This window comes from Oreochromis aureus, linkage group 17 (genome assembly GCF_013358895.1).
Source record: "Oreochromis aureus strain Israel breed Guangdong linkage group 17, ZZ_aureus, whole genome shotgun sequence".
Classification (NCBI taxonomy): domain Eukaryota; kingdom Metazoa; phylum Chordata; class Actinopteri; order Cichliformes; family Cichlidae; genus Oreochromis; species Oreochromis aureus.
The window spans coordinates 31,399,368-31,419,166 of NC_052958.1; the positions used below are offsets into that span (position 1 = coordinate 31,399,368).

At 42.7% G+C, this 19,799-nt stretch overlaps 2 protein-coding genes across 2 annotated transcripts in view; one reads left to right on the forward strand and one right to left on the reverse strand.

The window, feature by feature from the left end:
* The window catches only part of atp11b (ATPase phospholipid transporting 11B (putative)), a 65,878-nt gene extending 61,107 nt beyond the window's left edge, over positions 1 to 4,771 (forward strand). Inside the window, exon 30 of the mRNA XM_031733791.2 lies at positions 1,123 to 4,771. Within this exon, the coding sequence (XP_031589651.1) occupies positions 1,123 to 1,204 (82 nt within the window). The 3' untranslated portion in view covers positions 1,205 to 4,771. The remainder of the gene's footprint in view (positions 1 to 1,122) is intronic.
* A 2,290-nt stretch (positions 4,772 to 7,061) lies between these two features.
* Positions 7,062 to 19,714, reverse strand: mccc1 (methylcrotonoyl-CoA carboxylase 1 (alpha)). Its single transcript, XM_031733794.2, has 19 exons — positions 19,452 to 19,714; positions 18,917 to 18,960; positions 18,516 to 18,655; positions 18,288 to 18,383; positions 18,059 to 18,180; positions 17,818 to 17,965; positions 17,480 to 17,601; positions 16,060 to 16,171; positions 15,746 to 15,827; positions 15,511 to 15,638; positions 15,240 to 15,423; positions 14,859 to 14,968; positions 14,455 to 14,671; positions 14,288 to 14,374; positions 11,509 to 11,558; positions 11,165 to 11,302; positions 10,553 to 10,660; positions 9,157 to 9,228; positions 7,062 to 9,063 (listed from the first exon to the last, which is right to left on the reverse strand). The coding sequence occupies exons 1-19, from the start codon at positions 19,505 to 19,507 to the stop codon at positions 8,932 to 8,934; spliced, it is 2,148 nt and encodes a 715-aa protein (XP_031589654.1). The 5' UTR covers positions 19,508 to 19,714; the 3' UTR covers positions 7,062 to 8,931.
* Positions 19,715 to 19,799: the final 85 nt, after the last annotated feature.

The following is a 19,799-nucleotide window of genomic DNA, read 5'->3' on the forward strand; positions in this document are numbered from 1 at the left end:
TTGTTAGAAGAAGCACATCTACTGTATGAACCTGTATAAAGAACCCTAGTTGTAGTGTTGAATGTCAGGCTTTGCCAGGATAGTGCCATCTTTAAAACTGACTGATGCCACGTGTCCACATGGGTGTTATTCTTTGTGAGGGATCGTCCCAATTCCCAGCACTGGAAGCTCGATGGGAGAGCCACAATATGATGATTGGCAAATACTCCAATAAAAGTGCAAACACTGAAGTGTACCTGATTGGCTGTTTGCTCCCACCACAAACATTCAAAAGTAAATATCGCTCTAAATGGCACAGGTAATGGGTGACATCACCTTGTTTTTCATGAGCCCCGCCTCTTCATAGTGTAAAAAGCTACGGCCACAAAAAGATTCATGAAAACGTCCCAGCTTTTTAGTGGCCCCAACAGGTCAGAAACACCAGCAACTAGAAAAACACTGCAAAGCACACAAAATGCAAACGAAGTGGAAGAAAATACAATGGAAGTAGGAAAAAAATCTCAAACACAGTAGAAGTGTTTTTGGGAGACGGTAATGTGACGGAACAGCTGTGGAAGTGACAGAAACCAAAACGTGCGACGCACCGAGACACGCTTAGAAGAAGGAGAGGATTCCTATGAGGGAGAAAATAGATGCTGTAGATACATGTTCGTCTCCCAAGAACACTTCTGTTTTGCTTTGTTAGGGTGTGTGGGGGTTTGTTTTTGCCAAAGGGATGAGCTTTTGCAGCGTTTTCTCTATTTCCATTGTGTTTTGTTGGTGTTTTCTTGCAGTGTGTTTCACCTCCTGGGGCCACCGTACAGTTTGGTAAATAGTTCTTTGGTTCAGTCACTGAAGGCAAATATCAGGAATATTGAATTGTGGGCCAATGCTGATAAAGATTAGTGCGAGTTACTGAGGAGAGACTTGTGATACTCACTAACACCATCACACCATTACTAACCTCACTCATCACTCACTCACTCTTCTCTGCTTCTTCCAGCCTGGTTGTGTAGATTGTAATCACCAACCTGTGGACAGCAGTGTAAGCTAGTGATAGCTCAGCCCCACTCTTACACCCACACACAGAAACAAACTTAGGCCAGCCTCCTAACCGTCACTCACCCTGCTGCCTGTTTTCAGGTCTTGGAGCGACACAGAGAACTTGTACTCCAACGATCGCAGCATCCTGACGCTGTCGCCCATCGAGGCCACCCACTGCTGACTCCCGGGGCCGCTGACTGTAGCACAGGGGGCCGGGGGGAGAGCCACTGCTCCATTATGAGTCATAATCACACCCCCTGCAACCTCAGCCACCATTTTCAAAACAATTTCATTTTAAACTCTATTAATTCCCAGCAGGATGCAGCACTGCTACAAATGGGATAAGGATCCAAAGAACTCGTTTGAGTCTATGCTGAGAGGAATGTCAGATGGGAGTGAAAACTCTGAAGGAAATGGAACATGTGGTGCGAGCCATCCGTGCAGCTACGTTTACGCTCGAAGATCCGGTCTGTGTCTGAGCTGTAAAATGCCTGGATTCCTGCTGCTTCTGCTAGCAGCAGATCTACAAGTCCCTCAAACTGGAAAACACCCTCAATAAAATCAGTTTTTAGTCACGTGAGCTCTTCTGGGGCCTTTTCCTGACTGAGTATGCTTTTTGCTGCGAGTGTCAAAGCGAGCATCAGTCAAAGCAGCAATGAAATCCAGAGGATTTGTCAAGTCGACAGCAAGCCAGGATCATAAACGTAGCTCAACATCCTGTTGCTTCCATAAACTGCTACAAAAACTCTTCATTCAGACCTCCCACCACAGCCCTGCAGCATCCAGAACATGAAGCCTCATCTCTACCGCGGTACCAAAGACCAAAATGGATTCCGACTGGAGTTTAAAAGGAAAAGTGTTTATTTTTTGTGCCTGATTGTAAAGAAGCTTATATTGTTAAAGGAGACTTGTTGTTGTTCATGCTGCTTTTGTCGTCTGTTCTGGCCTGTTTGCCCCCCCTCCCAGTGCACCACTGTGAAAGAGGCCCGATGTTTTTAAAAAGCCATACGTTTTTGAAGAGGTCAGATTACTGGAGGTACTGCAGATGGACGCTTGTGGGAGCTTGTTGTTAAATTTGTTCCCCTCAAATGCCTTTTGTCACCCAGCCCGGTGACCAGAAGCATCTCAGCATTAAAGCCCACGAGGGTCTGGCAGAATCATCAATGTCAGCTGCCTAAAAATACGTCCGATTTGACACCATTATTTTATTTATGCTTTCTCCGGTGAGGCTGTAACGGTGAGATGCTTTTCCAAACCGTGGCTGATGCACGTCGACCCAAGACAGCAGAATGTGTTAAAGTTCAGAGGGGAAAGGAAAAGCAGAGCATTTGCACAAATCACATATCAAAATTATTTTGCTGGGTTTCTTTTTTTTTTTTTCATTGGGAAAAGTCATTGTCACCGTTCACATCTGAAACCATTTGAATCACATTTTTTGCTGTTACGTTGTTATTTTATTACCCCCCCATGTGTGTTTGTCTCCACCTGCTGTTGGAGGGGTGTGTGTGGTTTTTGTTTTGTTTGTTTTTTGTTTTTTTTCCTCTGTTGGTTGAAGGAGGTACAGTCCATCATAGCTGTTTGTACGTATTTGAATGATCTCAGCGGCCACCCGGCGCTACCACTTTTACTCATATCAGCGTATCTGCAAGCAGGATGTTGGTGTGATATTAGATACTTAACAGGGCCAAAAAGGATGTTTCACTAAGATCACTATCACACTGTTGCTCCACATTTTACACAGTTGACGAGTTGACCTCATATCTGCTAATAAAATATCTGCCTTGATGCACCGCTGGGCTCACAGTGGATAAAGGAAACTATAACTTAATGCAGTTTTATAGAAGTATTCAATAGATTACAAAGTTTCTGTGAACACAGTTGTGTTATTCCACCGTGTGCGCGCGCGTGTCGTGTTAAACTTGATCTTGATTTAACAGAAAGTCTTAGTCATGACCTCTGAGCGTGGAGCTGGAAAGACCAGGATGTAGCCAGCAGAGCAAGATGCAAGCAAGTTGCATTATGGGAGCCGTAGGAACCACTTAAAGCCAGGATATCCATGCCTCTGCAGTGTTTTACTGGGACTCCTTTGTCTGGCTGCTTTTTGAACTCAATGTGGATGTTTGATCCACCATCATCCCTTTAATACCTTTTAAAAAGGGACTAAAATATTCTGATTTACTTTAGTTTCCTTTTTTTAAAACTAGGAGATGGCTTTAAAAACACTTGGAGGCTCGCACAGCGGCATCTTTTCCCTGACCCTCCACGTCTTTCCAGCTCCACGACCCTCTTCCTGTAACACGCATTCAGTTGATCTCATGTCAAAACATTCCCTCTGTGTGAGATCTTGTAAGAGCCAGTGCACATCACAACTTGAAACATTGTTTGCTGCACACACTAGCACAGGACTGATGTTTTAAAATAGACATGAAAACGTCCTTTAATGCTGGGGAAACAGCCCACATGACAGCGAGCTGAGGTAGCCGCGTGGGTGACGTTACGACATTCGTTTTTGTTCAACCTGTACACTCGTGTGAAGCAATAATCATCATTGTCACGATATGAGTCTGCTAAAAGGTCAGGTGATGTCATCACTGACCCCACCTCCCGACACCACATCGACCCAGATAACAGAGCGACCACTGAGCTCGGCGTTTGGGGGCATCAGCACTGCACACTGCAGTTTCTGCATGATATTTTGGAGCAGATGGCAGGAGGAGGAAACACGAGTCCTTCCTGACCGAAGGCAAGTGACACAAAGCCCAAAACACCTACAGTGTCAGTGCAGTTCTGATGCCCCCTTGTGCTCAATGTGGACACCCATAGTGTCCAAAATAATGCTGTCACATGTTGGAGGTGGTGGTTACGTGGCTCCAAAACAGCCTCCCTTTTCAAAGTAGCAGAGTTGATTACATAACCGTCTGTTAGACTGAAACAAAAGTAATAATAGCTCGAAATTTATTCTCCACACTCCACCACAGCCGTCACCTAGGAAATATTTTTAATTAATGTAATCCACTACTAAGTGGCACCAAAGTGATCTTTTCACGGCTGTTTTCTGTGCCCCGGGTTCCAAACAGCCGTGAAAAGAGCTTGTGTGAAAACACGGACCAGATCCTATAAAGCACTAAGCACTGACGTCATCCGGAGGCCTTGTATCTGAGTTCAGATACAAGGCCTGGAGGGGTTTTGTAGAAGCAGATGATTACTCATTCACATAACTCAGTGGTGACTTAATATTTCATCACGCCTCGAGCCCCCGTGATCTTCACGTCCAAATGAGAACAAATGCTGTCAGGAATACTGGTCGTGTCCGTCCATTGAGGCCTCAGCACGAGTGGAAATTGGTACTAAAGATCAAACCATTTGTTTAAGTAGAAAAGTAAGATCAGAGCTGGAGGCTGATGACTTCAGTGCCAAGATGCTCTTTCAAAATAAAAGTTTGCAGACTTGCATGAAGTTACAATACCCCCGATCATAAAAAGAGGGAGTTCAGATTGAAATGTCAGCTGCCAGTGTCGTGCAGCCTGTCACTCGGAGCCCATCAGAAAGATGCGGGGATGCATGTCAGCGCTCAGTTTGTTGACTTCATGTTTGTTTCCTCCTCATCAGTAAATCGTGCTGCACCTGAGCATTACTACATAATTTCTTCTGTTTTCTGATGCTGTTTGTCTGTCCTCCTCCTGTCTGTAAACCTGTCTTATAGCTGAAGATGCTGTTCTATTTACGAAATAAAAACATTTTTAAGAAACAGGTCTGTGGCCTCCACTCATTTAAAAGCAGTTGTGGGAAGTTGGACCCTCACCAAAGGCAAGTGGAGCAGCTTACCACTGATAACGCTCCATGGAGTTAATGAGGGAGGGACGACACAATTAAGACTACGTGCAGCACATAGCTAAGAGGAATGAACACAGACTCCACCCACATGAACGTCCATGAACATGCTGGGATACTGTCCATTTTTATTGCTTTCATCAATAATGTGAAGTGCTGCAGTCGTAAAAAGAAATTACCTCAGTGTGAGAATGTTCAGGCAGAAAACCAGAGAGTTTAGTGCAACCTTTCAGTTAGTGTTCATGTCCTCATGTCACATCCTAGTAAGCTACACTCTGTTCAGGTATAACATTACAATCACCTGCCTACTATTGTGTTGGTCCCCCTTTTGTTCTCAAAACATCCCCAACCCGGACTCCACTAGAGCCCTGAAGCTGTGCTGTGGTATCTGCACCAAGATGTCAACAACGGATCCTTGCAGTCCATTTAAGTTGCAAGCTGGGGCCTCCGTGGATCAGATTTTTCTTTGTGGCAGGACGCATTATCCTGCTGAAAGAGGCCACATCCATCAGGGTACGCCGAATCCATGAAATTGTGTACAAGGTTGACATTAACGCTTGTGTAGGTGGTATGTGTGAAGAGTAATATCCACATGGCTAGCAGGACCAGATGTTTCCCAACAGGACATTTGTTTAAAAAAAAGTTTCCCTGCTCCCTGACATATCCCACCCATTAACAGGTGCCATGATAAAGAGATGATCAGTGTTGTCAGTGGCCATAATGTTAATGCCTGATCTGTTTCGACTGTTCTTTAATGTATAATTTTTGTTTTTTACTTAAGGCTATGAGGAAAACTTAAGGGACTTAAACTATTTGTTAATGCATTAAAAATAGCTAAAAACTAGCTAATCCCCCCCACACACAAAAAACCCCAGTACCAATCCAATAACATTGAAAGCCACTTGATAAAAGCCGACAATTTTAAATTCTGCATCGAGAATTACAAAAAGAACTTTAAAGTAATGCCTCTCTCAAATCAACTTTATTGTACCATTAGCATTTTTTTGTTTTAAAACCAGTTCTTCATACATATAGTATAGCATGCTGAAGAACTGAAATCAACTGGTCTGTGAAATTATCCTTTTAATTTCACAGTGAATTCAGACAGGGCAATTCAAGCTATTCAGCCCAGGAGCAATGCACCTTGTAGGCTGAGATAAAGGCTAAAGCCAGGAGCAGAGGGTGACCTCCTGAGCTCAAAAATAAATAGAGTGTGGAAGTGGCCAAATTTCCAAATGAGAATCAATTGTCATAGACACCCATGTTAACAATCCAACTTCACAGCATTAAAAAGCATGCATAGACCTCCCTCTCCTAAAGACTCATAGTGGGGTGTGTGTTTTTTCCACCTGGAAAAACCCTAACCCTAACTGACAGGGGTGTGGTCCTACTGACAGTTTGTCCCAAATAATGCCTGCTAGGCCTGATCTGCTATGAGTCATTACACTGAACCTCTCATATGTGTGCATGCATGCTGTTGGAGTGTATTAGCAGTACAGATCATTTCAGAAGTGCTGTGCTTGTTGAACTTCACTTCCAGTGACTGAAATTCTGGTCCATTGCTTAGCACCAATTGGTTCTTAGTTTATAAATGCCAGTCTTCTAACCAAGCTAACTAGGTTAGCTGAGAATGTAGCAAACCATCCTACCATCCGTGTAAGTCAACTGCTAGCTTCAAAAACAAGCGCCAGCACTGAAGCTTCAAAATGCAGAGGCCCAAACCACACTGAGGTCACCATGATTTAAACAATGTATGAACAGGAACTGGCACAAGGTAGTCACCAACCCATTTCCTTATGTGTGAGCACAAACACACGCCTTTCAGTTTCCGGCTGTTCTGTGTTTAACAGGCTTAACAAGCTTAACAGAGTGTGTTGAACAAACAGTTTCAATAAGGACAGCGAGTGAGAAGTGCTGCAGTGGCTGCACCTGTAAAAGCAGGTGCACGTGGACTGTCTCAGCTGTTCCCAGCGTGAGGCAGCGATGCTCACAGAGCGTGAAGCCCCGAGTCACAGTCGCGTGGATGAAGTTAAGATCCTCGGTGTAGCAGGCATTTTCACATCCCGTCACACAGCATTTAGGGCTCGGCACAGGCGCGCAGCTGTTCCCATTAGTCACACTGAGCTCTGATGGAGGCGACGCCAGGACACGACAGCCACAAACACTCAAAACCCAAACACAGGCGCATCAGTGACGACATGGGACAGTTTATACTTTAAAAAAACATTTATTACAGAATTTGACTAGTTTATTATTTTACACCTACAAACCATCCAGGAAATGTGTTCATACTGACAGTTTTAGTCTACAAGATCTCAAAGCACACCGGTTAGTGAGAAGAGAGCGATCCACTTCACGCGCCGTCTCTGTGGCAGATCACTCAGTCACTGGATTTACGCGGATGCAAACCATCTGTCCGCCAAAATCTCTCCGTGACCGACACTTCATCCTTCAGCAGCTACTCTGAACCGAGAGACAAGTGCATGCAGAAATGCTGCACATGAAACTGATTCGTCACAGAATGAACTCTGGAGTGCTGGCAGCACCAGACTGAAGGGTTAAAGGAGACCTGTGGTTTTTTGTTGTGAGTGTGAATAATGGAGAGTTTGGAGTCAGTCTGGAAGCACAGAGTGGCCAGATTTTAATTAATAAAAACAACTTGTGCTCACGTTGTCAACTTGCTGCACTCCTTTCCTGTACAGCGATGCTCTTTCACCCCTCCCTGAAAAGCCCAGACTAAAGCAAAGAGCCTCTGATCAAAGAGTAATCTGGCTCGAGGAGTGGTAGCTTTTGGTGACAGAGTGCCAATTCAGGGAACCGACACATGTTTGATGACTCTGCAGGAAAAACGCAGCAACTGTATAAGTTGGCACTTGTAACAAGCCTCCTCAGAGGAGTTTAAGCCATTAATGAGAAAGCTGTTAATGTGCCCTGACATGAGCTGAACTTGTCAAAGTCAGGAGAGTTTAATCTGCTGCGATGGCGAGAATACGAGAGCAGAAATTAAAGAGAAAAGCTCCCCAATCGCTTGTTTGCTACAGTAAGGCGTTTCTTTCCTAAACGTGATCAAAATGCCACTGAGAGCTGTGGACGTAGAGGGAAGAACAACCCGTAAGCAAACATGTTACAGGATCAACAGCACTCACCTGCCACCGCCGCTGTCTCCATGTTTGCGATATGGAGACACAGACAGGGATATCTAGCCTGGTCTGCCTGGTGTTCGAAGGTTATTCCCTTCAGGTCTCTGTGGCGCTGCATTCAACCCCCTAGCCTGTGCCTAACGTTCAAACTGCCTTTTTTCCTTCCTCATTCATTAGTTTTCATCTTAATTACAATTGAAGATCAATAAAAATCCCCAGCAAAGATATTTTTGTGGTAAATAATCAGATACATTTTGAAAATCAACATTACGGTATTTAGAATTACTGATGATTATTCTGTTGTAACTGAGTAGCCCAACTTTCTTCAAGAATCATTTAGACTGTACTTGATAGGAAAAAAAGTCTCATTTCTCATCTAGAAATTGTTTAAACACACAAACAGTAAAGAAACTAAAGGCAGGAAACAGTCTAACAGAAAGGATTTCACCAGGTTTAACCATCACAGCACCCTCGACAAGCCTGACACCGACCAACACAGAAAGGAGAGATTATTCACTGACAGCAGAAAGAGAATATGGATCTGCCGATGAAGACGAATCCAGATCAGCTTCTAGTGGAATAAAACACTCTCGCTTGTTCTCTCTGCGTAAATCACACTCGCTGCACTGCAGACTGTATATTTCCCCGATGGTCATCCACACCCCACTGCGGTGGTTTCATGCCCCCCGAAACTTTGAGAAATGCTGACATGTAGGCAAGAATTGCTGAGTAAAAAGCGCCGCTGTACATGATAGAAGTTTTAGCAGGAAGACATCCAGCAAACACACGGCTGCCACGTCTCTCTCAGACTGACCCAAACTCTTTGTCGAACAGATGATTTAAATCCTGCGGGAGGCCAAAACTCGCTCACACTGACAGCTTTCCCTCCACGTGCTAGCCCTCTTCTACCTTTAGTGTAACTGCAGCTTTGATGTGTTTACTGGCTGCTCCCCTCCGCCTGCTCTTCCTCCTCCACCAGCTCAACCAGAGGAGCGTGGCGGTTGGCCTGAGAGCCCTCGCTGAAGAGAACCTTCTTGATCACGCCTGACTTTGGCGCCCGGATCGTATGCTGCGGAGGCAAAAAACACAAGAGGTGACATCATTAGAAACTCAGCATTGTGTGTGTACACCGGCTAAAAGGCAAGAATCATCAGTGCCTCACCTCCATCTTCATGGCTATCATGACCATCAGTGGGTCTCCCACAGTCACCTTATCTCCGGCCTTCACCAGCACCTGCACACAAGAACAGTGGTTTGTTCACGGGGGACGTTCATCTCAAACCAATACAATAAAACCAAACCAATGATGTCGCTCAGAAATAAAAAAGAAGTAACACACAGTATTATGACTTCTTCCTTGCAACGCTGAGAGTTAATTTTGAAATCCTTTTCCGTGTGCTCTTATCGCATCTCCTCCAGTCTCATTGCTCCAGCTGCTAGTGGATTTGAGGGAAGCAGTAATACACCCAGACGTGCCCCCATACATGTAATAAACAAGGCAGAGGGATTTACTATCACTCTCCAGTCATCACCAGTTGCTTAACTTGTTGTTAAGCAGCATTTGCATCTGTCTGAGCAGTGAGTTAACTGGAGGCATGAAGCAGAGGCATTTTGTTGTCTACTGATTTAGAGCAGGTGTTAAAAGAAGCTGACGACATTAAGCAAAGTTTATTTGTTACCTTGTTACGAGCTGAAGAAAAACGAGGGCACCAACTACGATTGTCCTTATTTTCTGCTGTACATGATCACATGCTGATGCTGTCCAAGCGGCAGCCAATCAAAAGAAGCTGAAGCTACTTTTTCAAACAGTGGATGAACTGAAGAGCTACACCAAGGCCCAGAAAGATATACAAGAGCTCCAAACTATGGAAGATATTCTAGCAGAGTCCCAGATGAAAACATACCAAACTGGAAATGTGATTATTTTCCTATCAAAATTAAGCTAAACAGATTGATACTATTCTAACTTTTGTATAAACAACGGTTAGAGGTGGGATCCCTTAGCATGTAGCATGTAAAGCTAATAATAAGCAGACTGCACCTTTATGTCTTACAGCTGTGTAATTATACTAATAAGCCTAAAGGGCACCCGTACAGTAGATGTGGGTCTGTTTTTTTTTAATACTAAAAAGTACAAAACCTAAACCACTTACTTGCTCAACATTTATCCTCACAGCCATGACAGTGGCATCGATCTTTTAGCTAATTATCAGCAAAAAAAAGAAAAAGATCAGCATATTTCCTAAAATGCCAAACTTTTGTTCCCTGACTGGATGGAGTTTGTGGCCTAAGGTTCCATTAATCAATCAGAATCCTTTATTTATCCCTAAGGAAATTATGTCATGGACTTTGGGTTACTGATGTCAGAATAGTGGCTGTGATTGATGTATTTTTATGTTATTAGATCCACTAAGACTGCATTTTAACTGGTGAATAAACTTTACTGGGCCAGAGCAGCATTCCCCCCCCCCCAAAAAAAACTATTTAAACTTCAAATTGAACCTTAAAAGTAAACTTTAGAAAAACAGGTATATCCTTTACGCAAAAGAAAAAGTCACCTTCTCTATAGTTCCAGTCATGGGGGCCACGGCTCCACCCTGAGCTCCTGAGCCGCCAACACCAGCCCGATACTTTGGCACGGGAACAGACACCTGAGAGCTTCCCTCCTGCAGCAAAGAGGTAAAGACGTCAGAAAGTGCAGTGACAGCTCACCGACAGCTGAGGTGAGAGGACTGAAACAGGTTTTTAATTCCCCCTGACGTCAGACTGTCGACTTTCGTCTCGGGTCAACAGATGTAACGGATGACAAAGGCTTAGGAGTGGAAACAGAGACAGTTTGTGCAGCGACAGGTGAGGAGAAAACGTCTTTAAACCTCCAGAAGGAGCTTTTGCATAGGCAAAATAAATCAGCTGTAAATAAAACAGCTGAGGTAAAAATGGCCACTTTTCCCTCCTCTCCTGCTTAAGTCGCTTTTCTATGTTTGGGAAACATTTAAGCCTTTTTTGGGCCATCACTCACCAAACATTAAAGAGTTTTGCATAGAAGACACTGCAAGCAACATGATAGATGAAAACTCGGATTTCAGTGGTTTTGAGGAATATGTAAAATACAAATCTGTACACTGTGCATGTCAGTGAGCATGAGATCCTGCAGCAGGACAGATACATACAGTGGAGAACAGGTGCACAGTGTTGTCCAGGATCACAAGTTTAGGGCGGGACTTGACGCCATTGACAGTACAGTGCAGGAATGATGCCCCGCCTTCCATCTCCACCTCCCCTGTGACGTGGTTCACCTCGTCACCAACCTAAAAGAAGAAAGCAGAAGTGATGCCTTTGTGGGAAGTAACCTGGGTTTGTTTAAGCGCCGGCATCCCATATTTTACTACTGTTATTTACAAATTTGGAGAACTTTACTTTTATTGTAAAGAGAAAACTTTTAATAAATACCCAAAATATACAGATTATAAAACGGAATTAAGTAATTGTAGCGAAAAAAAGTTTCTCAGCTCACCTGCATACTGTAGCTCCCATCCTGGTTGTACATGATGACCACATCAACTTCTAGATGGTAAAAACAAACAAAAAAACCTGTTAAAAACAGTCTTGAGATAGAGACAGGAGAGACTGACACAAAGTCTTTAGTTAAATAAGTCGCTCAGCTGCTGCTGTCTGCTTTATTTTTAGCTTTTCAGTGACATTTTTTAATAGAAATACTGAATAATGAATACAAGTTCCTTAATAATGTGTCACAGACCAGACAGGCTTTAATTTAATTATTTACAGAATCATTAAATCGGATTATGAGTCAGTCCCAACTGTACTTGACTGCAAACTGAAATTAACACATTTCTACATTTTCTTCAGCCAATTTCATACAAGATTTCATTCATTGTGTCGTTCTTTAGATTTAAAACCTCCAAAAACAGTCCAGTGGCTAAAATCCATAACCTGAAGTCACCACACACACACACAAGCTTATACACGTGTATCTGTATCAACTGCATAAAGACGAATCAGACGGGCCCCAAAAGCAAAAACAAAGTCACTAGCGTCACTAATAAAAATCACTCTTTTTATATCGGTTTTGTTGATTAGATTTCCATTTACGCATAGATCTTTGTTTAATCTAATGATCATAAATAATTGAAAAGCTTAAAATTTCTGTCAAATAAGGGAAACCGGACAAAGATGATCTGCTTACATGCCCCCAGTCTGAACCAGTGTGTATCCAAGCCTACATGTGGAGCACATATATGCATTTCTGCAAATATGACATCCAGATCTCTGTTGAGCCAAGAACTAATTAATAACTGTTGTTGATCTTTCCGAGTTGACTTTTAACAACCATCAATGTGACTTTCAGACCCCATTCCTACAAGACTCAAAGAAATTCCACCATTAATTAAATGTGACTAATTTACATTCACCTTTTAAGTAACACAGGCCTTTAAGCTGGCAGCAGTTAAACCATTACTTAAAAAGTCATCACGTGATCCAGCTGTGTTAGCTAATTATAGGCCAATCTCCAACCTTCCCTTTATCTCAAAAATCCTTGAAAGAGTAGTTGTCAAGCAGCTAACAGATCATCTGCAGAGGAATGGCTTATTTGAAGAGTTTCAGACAGGTTTCAGAGCTCATCACAGCACAGAAACAGCTTTAGTGAAGGTTACAAATGATCTTCCTGTGGCCTCTGACAGCGGAAAACACCTCAGTGCAGCAGTTGACACCTCTGACAACATTTTACCAGACTATGTCTAGACTAGATTAAAGGAAACATGCTGCACTGCTTTGAATTGCATCTACAGTAACTACAGTTAGGGTCATAATTATTTGGACAGAGTTAACTTTTACTAATTTTGGTTCTGTACATTGCAACTAATTACCAATAATTGAATGGGTTAAACAAAAACATTGCATAAAAAAATCTGAGGAACTAAAGAAATTTTTTAACATAATTTCTTTCTTTCAAGGGGCTGAAAAGTAACTGAACAAATTAAATAACTGAAAATAAGTCCTGAACTCATGGACTTCACCAGATGCTTGGTTTCCTCCTTTTTAATACCCTGTCAGGTCTTTACTGCAGCGGCTTTCATTGCAGTTTAATTGATAATGACACAACGAAGGAATTGCCCACACCTGTGCATGAAATAGCCTTGTGACCTCATTGTCCAATTACTTTAAAAAGAGGTTGCACATATTAAGGGGCTGAAACTCCTAAACACTTCATCTAATTTAATTGTGGATACCCCCAAATGAAAACTGAGTCTACATATTATGTCCATGTCCACTGTATAACTATAATTAGAATATGTTTCAGTAAACAGGTAAAAAAAACTAAACTTGTCAGTGCGTATATGGACCTAAGTGTGCTTCACTTCATGTACACAAGGAGTCCTCCTGACACACAGAAGTCAGTGAGAAAACACTGTACACATTTGCATTGCTACACAGATGATACCCAGCTTTATCTATGAAACCTTATTAAAAGAATAATTAAATTACAAGCGTATCTTAAAGACACAAAGCCCTGGCTCACCTGTATTTTCTTCTCCTAAATTCAGATAAAATTGAGGATACTGTATTTGGCCCTAAATATTTTAGAAACATGATATCCAACCAGATTTTTACTCTGGATGGCTTCTTCTAAAAATAATAGGCAAGAGTACAAACAGAGATTAGAAAGACATCAGATTTCCCTCATATTACTTTTCTTCATTGGCTCCAAGAAAAATCTACAATTACATTTAAAATCATGTCAATAATCAGGCCCCACCATAGCTTAAAGACTTTAGTCCAAGTACCGAGCACTTTGCTCTCAGACTGCAAGCTTACTTGCGGTTCCTAGTTTCTAAAAGTAGAAAGGGAAGCAGGCACCTGTCCCGTGGACCCAGTCTGTGGAAGACAGACACCCTTTATTTTTAAAATTAGACTCGATCCATTCGTTTTTGATAAAGCGTACAGTTCAGGTGACCCTGAAGGCTCACCTTACTTATGTTGCTACGACTATTAGTCTAGACTCACAATAAATGTAGTGAGACCTTTAAAGGAATCCATTAGCTGGGCTATCACAGATTAATGTCACCAGTTTCACACTGAATAAAAAGTAAAATCACAACCTTCTCCTGACTTACGACGTTAAATAATGTCCAGAAAAGGATTTCTGCAGACCCGACAGACACAGTAAGGTTGGCCTTTTCCATATAAAATCTCAGAAATTCATAATCTGATTAACCTGCCAGTCATTGCAATTTAATAACTGGCAACAGAGTCGCAGTATGGCTGTCACTTACTTTTATCTCCCACCTGTAGTGTCACATTTCTGTTAAACAGGATGTTGTTTCTCCAACCACTGCTAGAGCCAAATGGGGAGAAAGGATCTGGAAAACACAGATGCACAAACTTAGTTTTTCAGCTGTAATTTGTCCTGATCCAAACAATATCATCTCAGTCTCCTCACCAGTGGAGCTCTGGGTGAATCCCAGTGTGTGGTTCCTCTCCTGTAGTATCAGGCCGAGGGCTGCCTGACAGATTGTTGCCCCAGAAGGTGCTTTCGGAGTGGGGAAGAGGTCAGCGTAGTGCTGGGGGATGAAGCTGGTGCTCACATTTCCGGCCTCGAACTCTGGGTGGCCCGAAAGATTCAGCAGGAAATCTATGTTGGTGTTTAGTCCTACTATCTGAGGGCACAGACGAACAGACAGGACGCAAAAACATCATTTTCAAGTGTTCGGCATTGATTGTTGAAGCTCGCACACACAGTGGCTATAGTAAATTTTTTGTAAATCCTGTGCTCATCTAAAAAAAAAAAAAATTCAGCAGCACGACATGCAAAGCATCATTTAAGAGTGTGCATTTGTATCTTACGTTGTACTGTCGTAGACAATACCGCAGCTTTTTTAAGGCAGCAGATCGGTCCTCTCCCCACACCACCAGCTTGGCAATCATTGGGTCATAATGTGCCGAGACCTCGTCCCCTGAAACCAAACACAGATTAAAAGCTCCCACCATTTAACTTTATTAGTGCCTTACTGGAACAGATTCCTATTTCTGATGTTGTGGGCCAGAAATATGTGGGGCTCAGCAGTGAAGAGCTACAGGACAGAGCTAAAGCTTTGGCACCACTTGAGAGAACTGAGCAATCCACCATCGTTATGACAACATCTACCCTTAGCATAGAAACTAATACCCTAAAAAAGAAAGGGTAAAAAATAAATTTATTTATTTGTATATATAGTTGACTCCTACCTTCTCTGACGCCAGTCTCTATACGTGTATGTTGGTCTGGTGAGGGAGTGGAGAGATGCAGCAGAGGCCCCGCCCCAGGAAGGAAGTCGTTATTTGGGTCTTCAGCATAGATACGAGCCTCAAACGAGTGTCCCCTTAGCATTATGTCTTCCTGAAGGAGAGGCAGGCGCTCCCCCGCTGCCACCTGGAAAAGAATTTCACAAATCAGTTTTTTGTCAATAAAACCTCGAAGACATTGTGGTTTCCCCTCCCTCCCTCCCTCCTTCCTCACCCTGAGCTGCCACTCCACCAGGTCAGTTCCAGTGATCATCTCAGAGACGGGATGCTCCACCTGCAACCTGGTGTTCATCTCCATGAAATAAAAGTTGTGCTGGGCATCCATAATGAACTCCACCGTACCTGCACAGTGAGACAAACAAAATTTTTCTCCCTGCTTGTGCAAGAGCTATTTTACTGCGAGTCTGGATGACTCTGGTGCGATGAATGCAGGAGAGTGAGTGTTTTACCTGCTCCAACATAGTTGACAGCCTTGGCTGCTCTAACCGCTGCTTCTCCGAGTTTTCTCCTGACCTCAGGGCTTATACCAGGCTGTAAAAAATCCAGTTGAAAAATGCCACACAACACAGAAACATGTTCATTTAAGTGGGAAACAAGCTATTATTTATTTCACTAAATGGAAAAACAAGAAGAATTTTTTTCCAGATATAGCCGATCGAGCTATCACGAGGTTAACCTCAGGCCAGGATCATTTCAGTTAGATGTGTTGACCTAAATTTATTCTTTATTCTTAACTTTTGTTCAAACTTTATCACTCCCTCACCGCGGGTGCTTCCTCTATGATCTTCTGATGTCTCCTTTGAACGCTGCAGTCCCTCTCAAACAGATAGACGGCATTGCCGTGCATGTCCCCAAACACCTGGACCTCCACATGTCTACAGGACACAGGAATATGATAACTATAAAAACTTGTCAACATGGAATTTTACCTTCGACACATCATATTCTAAAACCACGTCAATTTGTTTTTATAACTGCAATACATTACAGGAATCTATGAGGACAGTATATATCCTCTGCCGACTGCACTCAATACTAACGAAGAAGAACAGTTCTTAGTTTAAAAAATGTGAAAGCATTGCACAGAAAACAAAGGTGAAAGCAGGCTGTGCAAAGCTGAGCTTTCCTTCCACGACAGCACTACTGCAGAGCACCAGCATTTAAAACGCCGGCACCCTGGAGCTGTGACGTCAACTCTGAATGGGTCAGTTTTGGGGAGTTACATTAGTGCATCTTGTTGATACCTTGTTTATGTTAATAATTGTCCAGTAATGTTTATGTTATTGTGAATATCCCCAATGAGGGACAATAAAGGATGTTGCTATTCTATGATATTCTATTCTATGTTAGCTTATCTGTCAGAAACTCACTGTCTGCTACTTTTTTTTCCCCCTCTTCCACCTAACGTTAGGTAGTTAATCTGTGGGTTCATATCAATAATTAGTTATGTATATAAACAGTTTAACTGGCATTGAACAGTGCATCAACCAGGAAACTATGATATACAACCAAATTTTTGATTAGTAAAGGTCTTTTCTAATTCTGTTTTACTAGTATTAAGCACATGCGCATAGATGAGTTTGTCCTGTAAAGAGGCTCATGCACAGTCATGACAGTCATGTTTAGCCTGGTTATCAGCTGCTGCTGGGAACAACATCTCAAACATGAGCGCATGTCCACTGCAATCGTGAATTCATAAACTGAATCATCTCTAAACTTCGGAAACTTCTGATTTCGGACTGGGTAAAAAAATAATTTTGATTTAATTTTGAATTTTATTCAAACTTATGGAAAAAAGCCATTTTTACACCCTTCCTATTTGCACTTTTTTTTGTTAAATACTACTAGCAATTTAATTTGCATTCCCAAATATATTTATTTATTTATTTTATATTCTGACGGTCCTTTTGAGTAATGTTAAAAACGAGACAACAGAGTGATATTCACAGGTGGGCAGACTTAAACAGGTGTGGTACTGGAGCCTAGAACAGGAGGTTTGCCCACAGGAAGTGGAGTTCAGAGTTATTAAAATAATTGTTGACTAATCAAAGAAGAATTGGCAAATTAGTCGACTACGGAAATCAACTTTAGTTACAGCCCTACCTCTCCGTCACAAAAACAAGACAACATTTTGGCCACACGGTGGTGCTGAAAACTGCCTGGTTAACAGTTAAATGTGTTACCTGGGGTCCTCCACAAACTTCTCAATCAGCATGACATCGTCATTGAAGGATTTTCTGGCTTCCCGCCGTGCTGACTCCAACTGCTCCAAGAAGTCAGAGTCTGAGCGTGCAATACGCATGCCCTGCAAAATTTTAAAGACAGATGAGTCAGGGTGGCAACAGTCTAAAGCTGACTGACTAACTCACAGCATAACTCTGTTCTGGGCCCAACTTAATGTCAATCTGTCACGGTGTTGACGTGTGTCAGCTGATAAAGGCTGGCACTGAGATCAGCTGATCTGCCAGGATTGGACAAAAGCTTGACTTCGCGGCCTGCCTGCTCTGATGCATCCTCTCACCTTCCCCCCTCCTCCACGAACTGCTTTGATCATCACAGGGTATCCAATCCGGACAGCCTCTGCCTGCAACTTCTCATTAGATTGGTCCTCTCCATGGTAGCCACCTATGATTGGCACACCAGCAGCTGACATGATATGCTTGGATGTGCTGAAAAACAAAGTAAAATAAAACACATGAGTTGAAACACACTGTTATTATTTCTCTTTCCTATAAATTTGGGTTACAGCAAAGAGTCCAAACCTTTTAATGCCCATGTCTCTGATGGCAGACGAGGGAGGCCCAATGAAGATGATTCCTTCCTGTTTACATGCCTCAGCAAACTCTGTGTTTTCTGACAAAAAACCATAGCCAGGATGGACCGCCTGCAGATACAACATTTCAACAGAAAATAAGTTGATTTTTTTTTTTTTTTTTTTTTTAAAGAACCGTTACAAAGAAGATAAATACTATAATGAAAACAATTCCTCACATGTGATCCAGATTTCTTGGCCACTTCCAAAACTTTATCCATAGAGAGGTAACTCTGCTGGGAGGGTGCAGGGCCAATATGGTAGGCTTCATCTGCCTTGAACAATAACAAAGCAAATACAGGTTTAAAACACAAAACAAAAACAATGTCATATTTTATCAATTAAAGGCGGCTTCAGGGAATTATAAACAACTACTTCTTATAAAGTAAAAGGATCCAGTGTCTTACCATAGCTACATGCATGGAGTGTGTGTCTGCATCACTGTACACCGCCACTGAGCGTACACCCATCTTCTTGGCTGAACGCATCACACGGCATGCAATCTCTCCTCGATTGGCAATCAGCACCTTTTCTATCCTTCTCACCCCTGGAAAAGACAGACATCACTGCTCCAAACAACCTCAACAAGGTAATGGTCTTCGATGTACAGTGTGTGCTAGTCAGTATTTGTAAAATTGGAAAGTGATCAGTTCAGAGATTAATCAAACAAACATGCTGAACACTAGCAGCTCCTGAAATGGCTGCATGTTGCTTTTCTGTGTAGTGGATGTGATTTTTGGACTTTCTGCATCACTTTCTGGTTACTCAGTCTTTTGGAAGTTTTGCATTTATATTTATGCTTCCTCACCTCCTGAAACAAGCCTCACGCCTCTCGTGCTCCATGACAGCTTCCTGTGGAGAGCCAGAAATAACAACTTCAGCACCACTCGTTACTACACAGGCTGAGCTGCTGCTAGAGCAACACACAGCAGTGTCACAGGCAGTTCATCACAAGAAGCATTCAAGAAACACATTGCAGTCAAAAACAAAGACCTAGCTAATTTGAGCCAAGTTAGACAGCATGCGAGGTTGCTCCCACAAACATGTACATGTTATGCTAGCACCATTAGCAACGCTAGCAGTCAATTTGCTAGCCGTTTAACCTTGGTCCATTCTCATATATATCAGGACAGCGTCTCGGTGTTGGATGTAAATAACATTTTCTGCAGGTCAGAAGTCGTGTCCACAGGCTTAATGCTAGCGCCGTGTGCTTAGCTCAGATAGAGAATAACATTGGATAGCCTCCCAACTTGACACCTATAAGCTAGCGTTAAAAACGAGAGCGCTTATTGTCAAACCCTCTCTTAAGTCATAACAGCCATTCAGTGCTTTTAGGTACTCACTGCGTGAATATTCTCAGGCCCTGCAGAGTTGGGAAACTTAAAATAACTGCAGCCATAGCCACCAGCTGCTGAGGCTAGCTGTGCTAGCTAGCTGACAGGCTAAATGAGCACCTGAAAAAGAGGTCTCGGTGCTGGACTGGATAAGCCAACAAGAGAAATGTGAACGGCTAAACTGTATATCAAAAGCACAGCGACTCTCCGGTAAATTTCTTTATCATTATTTTTGACCTCTCCAAGGACTCGTAGGGGCGACAGCCAATTAGAAGGGAAGATAAGGAGGCGGTGAATAAGCTGCAGTTACCAAAAGTCGTCAGCAGATGGCAGCATTTCTCTGTCGAAAAGCTGGTG